The 12216-nt window shown below is 35.2% G+C and overlaps 1 protein-coding gene across 2 annotated transcripts in view; it reads left to right on the forward strand.

The window, feature by feature from the left end:
• ERC2 (ELKS/RAB6-interacting/CAST family member 2) overlaps nt 1-12216 on the forward strand; it is a 439008-nt gene that overhangs the window by 260125 nt on the left and 166667 nt on the right. For both annotated transcript variants that reach the window (XM_070933636.1, XM_070933637.1), the window contains exon 10: nt 5659-5852. In XM_070933636.1, coding sequence (XP_070789737.1) covers nt 5659-5852 — 194 coding nt within the window. The remainder of the gene's footprint in view (nt 1-5658; nt 5853-12216) is intronic.

Genomic DNA, 12216 nt, shown 5'->3' on the forward strand with positions numbered 1-12216 from the left:
TGAAGGATCTAAGGTATTTTCTTGCATGCATCTTTCTGCTGTCTCATTTATTAATCATACTCATATTTTGGCTCTTCTAAATAAACATGTATTGCTCTTCTTATGCTTATATACCAATGTTGGAAGAATAAATGATGCATATAACATGATAATAAATAACGTACACCTTTTCACTTTTTTACATTCATTATGATAAAGTAATATTGCTGTGTATAATAATTTGAATAACAAGGAAAAATAATGTAAGACTGGTTTCTTCATAAAACCTGATTAGGTTTCTCTCCCCTTCCTCCCAAATTCAGCCCCTTCTCTCTCTGTGGGTGTGCAGAAGCATGAAAATCAGTTGACAGTTCATAAACTGTCACACGGATATTCTGCACAAAAAAAGTCTCATGCTCTAGCAGTTTTTAAATGTTAATTTATAATTCATTCAGCTTTCTATAAATATTTGGAAACAATCAAATTGCATGAGTGTAATTATGACTGTATAAAATAATGGATGAATCTCCTTTTCTTTAAGCTTATCCTGGATATGATCCCAAAATAGCTAAACTATGTTGCTGCTGCAATCCATCAAAACTAGCAGAGACAGTTGATTTAAAATATACCCTAAGTGCTGCTTGGCCTTGAAGACCTGCAAATCTGAAGCAACTATGTATCTTCCCCCTGAGTATACGTTGATAAAGCAGTTGTATAGTTCTCTGGGCTTACTCATTGAACCCCAGATGCATATCTGGTTGCCTGCTCTTAAGCAGAAAAAAAAAAATGAAGGGGTCTTTAATATAGCTCAGCTAAATGTGGACCACATAATTGGTGGACATTACATTTTCCGATCTGAAACATTCATAGGAATATAGACTGGGAAGAAGGTTGGAAGGAGTGTTGGAGATCTTGTAGTCCTTGCTCAGTGTAGAGATATTGTAATCCTTAACTTTGTCTACTGAATGTACTATTAAACAATAAAGACCAGTAGATAGAAATTGAATAAACAGTATGAAGAGGTCTGCAGGTAGCTTCTGTATTCTTTTGATGGCCTTTGAAAATGAATGAGCGGATAATAAAGGATGAAAAGGATAAAAAAAGAGGAAAGTTCTGATCTCGTCTCTTGGAATTTCCAAGCAACCTAATATGAGATGCCCATTTATAGTTACTAGTATGATCTCTATCTTTAATAAGTTGTAGATTTTTTTTAGAATTTCAGAAAATATATTTCAATGTCATGAAGCTGAATGGAATATAAGAAACAAATTTCTTAGAGCAGAGTTAATGTACATATTGCTACCCTATCCATAGGCTATCTGGAGTGTATATCTTAAGTGACTTTTCCTAGTGACTTGCTCAGTGTGAACATTCTAGTTCTGTGTGATAAATATTGCAACACACTCATAATTAGGCCTTCCCATGCTACTCTTTCTTGTTTTTTCAGTGTACAGCACTGATATCTATGGCATATACATGAGATGTGCAATATGGGGGCCATAAATATGAACCAGCCCCTAGATGCAACTAATTAATGTACAAAAACCCATACAAAGAGCTCAACACATTTTGCATAGCAGACCCCATCCCCCATCCCCACTAGGAATATCCATAGAGGAGGGAAATAAAAAAGTCAATATGGTGATCACAACTACAGGTACTCCTAAGTTAATGACAGTAATTGGGACTGGGAACTCTTTTGCTAAATGACATGACTACATCATGTGATCACCATTGCAACCCCCTGTGAGCTTCTCCATTGATTTTGCTTGTTGGAAACTGGCAGGGAATGCCGATCACATGAATGAAGGATGCTGTAACTGTCATAATTGTGAGGCAATTGCCAAGCATCTAAATCATAATCATGTGATTGCAGTGACTGCAACTCCGAGGACCTGTGTAAATTTCCTTGTTTAAGGCTGTCATAGCTTTGAACAGCTGCTAAATGAATGGTCATTAACCAAGGACTACTTGTATGTAATCAAAGCCATGTCCTGATTTAGCCACCATCTTGATGTTTTGACTGTTCTTTGCAGATAATTCTGATCACATTTATATCTTATTGTAAGTCCAGCAGTTCTCAGATCAAAAGGATTATTCTGAACCTTTTGAAATTGGTTTAGATGCAGATTTGACATCTAAAGGTAACTGAGGCAGATGGCTCAGTTACCCTGCTGATTGCTGAAAATAGGAAAGACAGAGTACTGTGATGTTGTTATACTCCTGGATGCCTTGGCAGATCATTATACTTTATAACATTAACTATAATTGGGTAGTGTTGGGCTTTAAGATTTAGTGAATGTGGGCTAGATAGTAGATTGCAGACCACGGTACCTCTGAAACCGCTGGCCATTGTTGCCAGCGAAACATCAGGAAAACTGCGGTTAGACCATAGTCACTAAACCCTGAAGCTAAACACATACTAGCCATAAAAGCCTATAGCAGTGTTGGCAAACCTTTTTGGCACCGAGTGCTGAAATGGGAGCACACATGCGGAGGAGCGCCAGAAACCGGAAGAGTAACTCCTTGGTACACACGCATGGGAGTGTCAGAAACCGGAAGAGCAGTTCCCCGGTATGCATGCACGTGCTGGGAAGATGAGCTTCCGGTTTCCAGTGTGCGCATGCGTACCGGTCACTTGGCCTTCTGGTTTCTGGTGCTTGCGAAGACCACCTGGCTGGCACACATGCGTGTGCCAAAAACCAGAAGCTCAGCTTCCCGGCACGCACATGCACACCAGGGAGCTGCTCTTACAGTTTCCGGCATTCTTGCATGCATGAAGACCACCTGGCTGGCACGCATGTGCATGCACATGCACGCATGTGCATGCCGGACCCAGAAGAACAACGGTCGATAGCTGGCATGCCTGGAGAGATGGCTCTGTGTGCCACTTCTGGCACGTGTACCGTAGGTTCACCATCACATCAATATATTGACTCTAACTTCTTATTCAACAACATGAGGAGAGTTAAGTGTTCTCTGCTGGCTGGTTATCCTCTGAGTCCAATTCAGGATGCTCATGATAATGTTTAAAGCCTTAAAAAACTTATAGACTCAACCACTTACAATCTGTCTCCCTCTTGAAGACTATTTTGCTGCTGCTGTTTCCTTGGCTCAGTTGTAATCCTCTCTTAAAGAAGTGATGTATAGTTCTCCAGATATCCCAAGAATTCCCACAGAGATATTAAGAATAATAACCCCTGTTTTTCTTTTATGAAGTTGACACCTCACAAAATAAACCTTTTGGGAGGGAAGGGGTCAGCATTTGTCCTGTCTGAAATCCTCCCCACAATCTACAATCTATTTCCATCTTGTTTCTTTTCAATATTACGCTGAATGAAGATTTTACTTACGAAAGCCTATCTGAAAGAAACAGACAAAAATATTATTCACCAAAAGTTCTGGTTCATTCTTCTACTGATCATTTATCTTTGTTATTCCACGTCTATTTCTTATTTGAAATGGACCATATAAACCTTCACATTTTTCCCCTCTGAAGAAAAAGTAAGTCTAGTAAATAGAACAAACATTTGCCCAAACTCTCAACATCTCAGCTATTTTAAAAAAAAAATCTTTAAAATTCTAAAAATAATACTTTTGTTTTATTTGCCAAATGGCAAATGCAAGAACTTCTTTAAATGAACAACTATAGTATCAACTCAGCATATAGCATAGATATATTTTTAATCTTATATCCTCAACATCCTTTGTAATTATACCACCAAATCTAGCATGAATTATTAAGGTGCAGAAGTGTCATGATTTATTCATTGTACTCTGAAATAACTTTCAACCAAGTCTTCCATAATTCTATTCAACTATTGTTTCACTAAGTACATAGATATGTCCCACAAGTGGGATTCTACCATTGCTAATTAATTTGTGTTGTTTTCTACTGTTTACCCTCTTCTGTCCCATATCCTATAATAGACATAGCATTATTGAATTTTTAATTTTAGAATTTCTAGATAGGATTCAGGGGGCTGTATTTGCAACCTTTAGGTTCTCATTGAGCCCTGTCCCCACACCCAATAGAACGGGCGTTCAGGTAAGCCAACACCCTTTCTAAGGCACTCGCTATTAGACTATCCAAAATGCAATTTCAGAAAAGTCACTATTCACATTTTAATATTAGGGCATACTTGGATTTGAACAAGTTTGCACTGAAATGAATGGAGGTAGCCCACAGGAATACTTGACAACTGTGTATTTTGTAAATGGTGTACGTTATATTTGATTTATGGAGAAAATTATTCCCTTCGTGTTTAATCTTAAGCTTTTTCAATCATGGCAAATTCCTTGTATTTCTAACTTTTCCATTTAGAAAGTATACTGCATATTAAAAAGTTTACATATAGGCAACAAATGTCACACAGCTCAATTTCTTTGTGGATAAATGGTGCACTTATGATTTGTTTAGATTTTAAAAATAAGTCTATGTAGAAAACTCGCCACTTTTGAAATGTCCTCTGAAGTTTCTTTGAGAATAAGAGATCCACTCAGACTAAACCTGTCTTGATTATCCTCATGCTTGACTAATATGTTACATGCAGATAAACTGCCCTGACCATTAATTCATTAATAACTTGATTTTTGTACATTACTTCATATTTTCCTGAAACTCAAGAGTTGTTCAAAACTGAAAAAAAGTCATTGCAAAGCATGTCAAGCTTCAAGAAGTAGATATCAATGTGATCTTTTATCTGAAATGTAAGCTTCGTTTAGCCTGTCACTGTTTTCTTGCTAGTTTATTTTCTGAAATAATAAATGTGAAAGGAATAGAATCAACACCGAGACTTGTACTGTATTATTAGCTAGCAGCAGAATATGCAGTCTTTCAAAGTATCCTTAAACCTTTAAAATGTATTTGTGTACATTGAAAAGCTGTTCTCTGAATTGTGTCTTTAATGTGCACTGCAGTTAAACTACTTGTTTTCTCTCTGCCTGCTCTTTGAAGATGCCAATTAGGAATAATGGGAAACAAGGGGTAGGCTAAGCATTGCAGTGCATTCTTGTTTACATCTGTGTGTGATTATTTCAGTGTAATGTTTTAAACCCTTTTGGCCCATTCATGCTCTCAATGACATTAATGAGGTTTTGCCATTAGCTTTAATGGGAACAAGACTGGGCTTTGCACTTTTCTTTTCTGTTGTGTTCATTGCATTCTTTCTTGTTTGTGAACTGACCAGCCACTCATGCATGTGTTTGCCAGGTATGTTTATTTGTGCTGTTCCATGAGGGGCTTCTTTCTCCTTATGTTTCAGGTTAAGTATTGGCAGTATGAAATAAAATAAGGGAGGAAAAGGGGGATTTGGGGTAAAACGGTTGGTTTGAGGCATTCACATCTTGTCTGAAATAAATAACTTACATTAAGTTGTTCAAGATTTGCTTAAAGTAGTTATTAAATCAAACCATATCAGGTGTAGACTTAAGTTAACTTGTTCAATGTGATTTTTCCAGGAAGAATTTTCTTTCTAAAACTTAGAATTATGGTCTCATCCCTCCCCTCCCCAAATAATGGGATATTGAAGGAAAATAGTTTTTTGCCCAATAGCAAGAAAAGGTCACCAACTCACAGAATACTTAGTTACCCTTTTGTTATAAAGAGCTTAGTGGTAAAGACTAGCGCTATAAACTAGGGGGAAAGGCTAGTGATTGATTTATTTTTTAATTTAACAGGCTCACGAAGCTGAGGAAGAAGCTCGGAAGAATCCTGAATTTGCTGATCGATTGAAGCAGCTTGACAAAGAGGCTGCCTACTATCGAGAGGAATGTGGCAAAACCCAAGCCGAGGTGGACAGGCTCCTAGAAATCCTCAAAGAAGTAGAGAATGAAAAAAATGACAAAGATAAGAAAATTACTGAGCTGGAAAGGTACACTTCTTATTGTCTGTGTTTTCTCATAAATACATTCTATATCCCTGCTTGATGAAAAGAAATAGCAAAATGTATCATGGTAGTAGGCAAATGAAATAGAACAGCACCATACGTGATACGACAGGGTTTTTAGAAAAATATGGTTCTGTGTAAATCGCTTGTCCAAATGCTTTTGAAGATTCAGTACGATAATAAAGTCTCGGCTCCTTTATAGAGAAAGTTTGCCTTACCAACCGAACCAGGGGGCGGCTGGGGTGGGGAGACTGCATTAACATTTTTTTTTTTTTTTTTGCAAAATTGAAGGAGAAGATAGTGTAATAGAATAAAAAAAATGAAAATAACATGGACATCAGACTTTGCTGAAAGAAACTGGGATGTAATAAGAATAAAGTAAAACTAAATAAAAAATATTAAAAATAGAAATGGTACACTAAAAGGTTATGAATGTAAAATTATTTAGAAGTTAACATTTGTACTTAGAACAAAGTAGTGTAACACTTGATAACTTGAAAAGTTGACTTTTGCATCAAAGAATTGTGTTATGATTGTGTCAATGAGGCCTTGTTAAATCAACATAGTCCACATCTGTGTTAACAAAAGCACACCAGTACACAAATAAAATTAGATTGTATAAAAAGTATGATTGGGAACATTTATTTATTTGCATATAATAAACAAATATACACATCTTGCTAATAATTGTCTTACAACTGGTTATTGCCACAGTATTAAAAACTCAAATTTCTAGCATCAAAATGGTCTAGATGTTGCAACTAAAACTAGATGTTTCAAATAATCTTGGAAAACAAGGAGTGCTCAGCTATAACAAAAAAACAAGGTTTAGCATAATGTTTTCCAGAATCAATGAATAAAGAGCTAGGGTTGTTTTCCATTCCTTTTTCCATATTTTTTTTACATCCCCCGTTTCTTCCCAGCATTCCAATTTAATTTTGTTCAATTTCTTCACTGTTTAAAAATAAAAACTTAAAAAGAAAACAGAGTAAGAAATGTACACATTACTATGATATTTAATTTATAAATGATCCTTACAAATGGCTTTTCTTTTTCTTGCGTTTAATGCGTACTGGGTTACCAAATTTGATCTCTGTATTTTTGGAATTAACCAGATTTACTGTCTCCCATCTTTATACCAGTAGTCTTTGATTTATGACTACAATAGAACCCAAAATATCTGTTGTTAAGTGAGACATTTGTTAAGTGAATTTTGCCCCATTTTATGACCTTCCTGCCATAGTTGTTAAATGAATCACTGCAGTTGTTAAGTTAGCAACATGGTTGTTAAGGGAATCTGGCTTCTACATTGATTTTGCTTGTCAGAAGATCACAAAAGATAGATCACATGACCCATGGGGATGCTGCAACAGTTGTTAAGTGTGAAAAACAGTCATAACTCATTTTTTCAGTGCCATTACAATTTGAGAGGTCACTAAATGAACTGCTGTAAATCAAGGACTATGTCAAGTAACACCCCCAAGGAAGGAAAACTCCAAGGCTTGAGTTTTCTCAAAGTTCCATTTTTTTCATTGGATCTTCAGGCCTGCCAGACTACCTGTGGTGTCTTCCATTAATAGACTAAGGTTCTCCCCACAAGACCATTTTAAAGCTTCTCCACAGTGCCTAACTCAGCCTCTTCATTGGCTGCCAAATTGATTAGTATCTGCTGACATATATGAACAATCTACTAGTGACCTGTACATTAAGTCACATCAGGCAAAACAGTCAGAGTTCTGTTTCATGTATTGGTGATGGTGACTTTGATGGGGCAGGAAGATGCAGGTTTCACTCCCACGTAAGTCGTGGGACTGCCCTTCCCGCCAGCTGTGGCACTCACTGCCAACTAGCTGTGTGTGTAAAAGATGCTTCAGGGTAGGTAATATATTAGAGTTCAAAGGCAGTACACATAAGAGGAAGAAAAGATAACATTTAATTTCTTTTTATAAGAATAAAAGGAAAGAGATTAAGGCATTCTGTTTGCATATTTTAAAAGACTTCAAAAAGAAAGGGGAAAAAGTATTTTTCTGGAATCTGTCCAATTCCATTCATTTGGAAAATTAAGAAGTTTGGGAAAGGATGTGTATGCTAAAATTCAATGCCATGTTTTTTTAGGCTAGGAGATTATTGCTGGATTCATCTATAGAGTCTCTTACTGCTTCAAAATCTCTAATCTTGTGCATCTAGTTATTTAATTTTTAAATATTACTCTTGTTTCTAAAGCATACTTCCAAACCTCGAATATGTACAAAAGTTGCAGATGTTTTAATACTTTTTTTTGAACCATGGAGGTTCATGTAGAGAAGTGAAAATATTGTCTTCTGCTCCAAAGTATTAATGCCTTACTGTGTAGGATCTCCTGTGTAGATCTTCTTGTTTCATTTTTGTTCTTTCCTTGGAGAAAGGAAAGTGATATTTACATTGAATGGAGAATTATAGTATAGTAACACCTTGATTTAATGGACTATTCATTGGGAGTGGAAGGCAAACTCATGCTTTTTGAGGCAATTTGCCTTAGGTGAATTATGACATCCCTACAGAAATGACATAAATAGATGCAAATGATGTAAATCTCATTCAACTGAAAGTAAATTGAAATGGCTGGTCTGGATTTCTTCATAGGCGACAGACTTGTTCATTTTTTTCATGGTTGTATCCAGACAGATGATTTGTCCATTGCATCTGAAGTCAGTTAAAAGGGTGATCAATTAAATCAAGATTTTATTGGAATTCAGAGATCTTACAGATTAAGTTATCCTTTAAATTGCTTTCTTAACTCTTGTACAATTTTTAATTTTTTTTGATAAAGAGATAAAATAATGTTTAGGTTTGCTACAGTATATGCACGTGTGTGTGTTTGAGAGCTTTCTCCAAGTAATTACAGCTACATCAAATTCATTCTGACATCATTGTAGGAGATCACTAGAATTGTCTTTTCTTGCATGTATATCAGGTTGTTCTTAGACCAGGGGTGGGCAAATGTGGCCAAGCTGTCTCAGGAATTCTGGGAGTTGAAGTCCACAGGTTGTAAAAGGGCCACATTTGCCCACCCATGTTTTAGACTCTGTTATCATGACAAACGTGAACTAGCTGTCTATTAGAGAAGAAGTGGGAATTACGAATTACTCCAGCTAAGAGGAAAATATCACAGTATTGTAGTTTTATGATTTCAATTAAACAGGAGAAAATATTTTGATGAATTTGTTTTCTCTATTCCTCATTATTGGAATGTCAAGTAATTTTCAAAATGTAGTTTATTGGTTTATTTTAGTATAACGTTTATTTTCAAAATGAAAAAGAGTAATGGGAGACCGAGAGAGCGGCAGAAAAACATCCAAAGCACTGAAAATAGGCATGGTTTTTCTTCTTCTCTTGCATCGCTTAAAACATTTCACTGAAATTAAATGGAGTTAAGGCAGAATTGATAGGAGCAAGTGCTTTTTTCACATAGTGCATCATTACAATGAAAATGTTGTATTACAACATTTTGTATTACATGTGGTATTACAGCATTTTGCATCATTACAATGACAATGAGTCTTCGGAGGGGGCGGCATATAAATTGAATTAATTAAATTAAATTAAATTAAATATTTAAGAATTATTTAAAAAGTATTCTTACTGAGAATCAAGAAATCTACCCTCTTCTTTTCATTTTTTTTTCTTCCCCTGGGCTGGCAAGGTTGTTGGTGAGGCTTTTTACCAATATTAGCCTTTTTGGGGACTGATATGCTCCTCAAACTTCCTTTACTGTATAAACATATCAATATTCTGTATTTAATGTAAAGTAATATACACAATTACTTTAATGTAAAGTAATATACACAATCATCAGATGATGACTAAACCTGACTGCTTTGTCCCTTTAAGTCAGACATTCTAATTCTAGCAGAAGAATGAAAATCTTAAAGAATGGAGCATTTCTTCAAGGGCTGCGATAGGTGTAATTTGCAGAGGTTGTAAAGCTCATTGGCTGTTGTTTGCTCATATTTGATATAAAATCTGTGTGGTTTCAGTATGCAGACTTCCATTAATATGATCGGTTGAAAGGGTTATAGTTGAACTACTACCAGATAGTTCTGCTAAAGGAAAACTAGGAAATTAAGAATAAGAAGTAAAGAAACCAGCATACCCGATAGGTATTTAATGGTTTCTGATGTTCCCCCATCTTTTTTAAAATAGTAAATATATCATCTTTTGCAAAGTAGTACAGGAATGTGCACCTGTGATGTCTCTGGGGATTATTTTACTTTGGCCTTAGATAAGAGTTTGTATATTGCTTTGACTAATTGAAAGGACATGTTAAATATTTTTGCAGAAAATAAGTTATCAGGCATCTGGATATTCTCAGAGATGAAGTATTAGTCTTATTCTTGGGTCTGAAAAAGATTGCTCTCAGCTTTAGCAAGAACTGTATTTCCATAAGAAAAAGAGTGTCTTTGATCAGTGTAAGTGATCAGTACTCGGGAATCACCAACATAAGAATTCTTTGAACATGTAGCCAAGCCATTTAACTTCCTTTATTTTTCATGGGTGAAGATGACTTGCTCATATGAGTCATCCGAAATCCAAGTCGGTCCGCTTAAGGCCTTCCAAGAAAGAATGCATCCTGCCAACCACCTGGCCTTGTAGTTGCCACCATCTTCATTGTGGTTTCCTGGACAGGGAGTGTGTCTGAGGCAGATTTTTTCATAGTAGAAAAGCTATTGCTTTTTTTTTTTAAATAGTCTTTATTTACATTTGTAGTTAAAAAGAAGACAAAAACCAAACAAAAGGAAGAACAGAACGACAAAACAAAAAATATAAGAGAATATAAACAATACCTTAATAAGCTAATATTTAACATAAACCTATACAATAGATTCATAATACAATCCGGGGGAGACAGAACAACCTATTTTGAGTTTTTATACCAATCAGGTCTATCCGACCTCACTTTAAAGTATCTTCAATATATACAACGCCTATTTATATTATATTAATCTGATTGTTGTCTTCTTTTTGATAGCTATTGCTTTTGTACACTATTCACACAATTCTGTCTTGATTTCCTTTTTAAAAATTTTTAAATCATTGATATAGTAATTGTTCATTTTTATGTTGTAAAACTAAAGCTTTTCTTCCCTTTATTTCTTCAGTATCATTTTCTTTCTTTCTTTCTTTCTTTCTTTCTTTCTTTCTTTCTTTCTTTCTTTCTTTCTGTCCGTCCATCCGTCTGTCCCTCCGTCCCTCCCTCCCCAAATGGCTGCTTTCAGTCTGCTTCAGTCAGCTTGACCTTCAAATCATAACTATTGATATGTTTTCCAATTATTCCATTCATTTATCAGGTCCCCTAATTCTTTAAATAAGAGTATACTTTCCTCTAGCTGGTAGTGTTTAAAAGAATAACAAAATCCTTTGTTACAGGAAGGGGCCTTTGTACTCTGCAACCTGATTTTGTTTTCTTTTCACTTTTTTTCCCTTCTTATTGTTGTTAGACTTTGTCTCAGAATTTCCTGATTACCTCAAGCATTTGATATGGTACAAATTCAGCATTATAAATTGATATATAAGGAAAGTACAGGAGCATTCCCCTGGCACAGCGTAATGTCAGTCACAAGATTTTGAAATATTTAATAGTGTGCGACAGAGTGAAAATATCTCTAGCGAAGATCTATAATTTCTGAAACTGAGCTCCATCAATTTCAGTCAACCTGTTATTTAGTTATAACTAGATAACTGCCACTGGATCAGAATAAAAAGAGAATTTGATATTATGTATTGTAGATAGCACCACATTCCATTTTTTTCCTCTAAACCTCTCATGGTTTCTTAAGAGATTAAAAAGAGTCTCTGTGAAATTTTATAGTAAATGTTTCTGGTAAATAAACTGTTTTCTACAGAGTCCTCTCTCTCTCTCTCTCTCTCTCTGTGTGTGTGTGTATTTGTGGGCATATAATGAAGAACTCTTGTGTGAAGATTTGTACTAAATGAGTGTGATAACTTTTGTTTTTTAAAAAGAGGTTCTTTTAAAATCCCACAACTCATATCTTCATTAAATGTACTCTTTCAATTAGTAAAGAAAGTTAAATATCTTCTAGTAGAAGCTCATTACCAGCTAATATAATTGATAAATAAATAACGGAGGAGGAACATAGGAAACAGATAAATTATTCCTAGGAATTGGAATCCAACCTGCTTCACTATTTCCATTAAAACAGAAGTCAGTATTTTTTCTGGCATTCTGTTCTGCTGGTATCTTTTTTTTTCTAATTTAAGGCTACATTTTTTTAATAGTTTCATATATATATATATATATATATATATATATAGGTCTTTGGTTATTCGGGTCTTCTCCCACGTAAAATTG

Source organism: Pituophis catenifer, unplaced genomic scaffold (genome assembly GCF_029215685.1).
Source record: "Pituophis catenifer annectens isolate HBS135680 unplaced genomic scaffold, rPitCat1.0.hap2 SCAF_2, whole genome shotgun sequence".
NCBI classification, from domain to species: Eukaryota; Metazoa; Chordata; class Lepidosauria; order Squamata; family Colubridae; genus Pituophis; species Pituophis catenifer.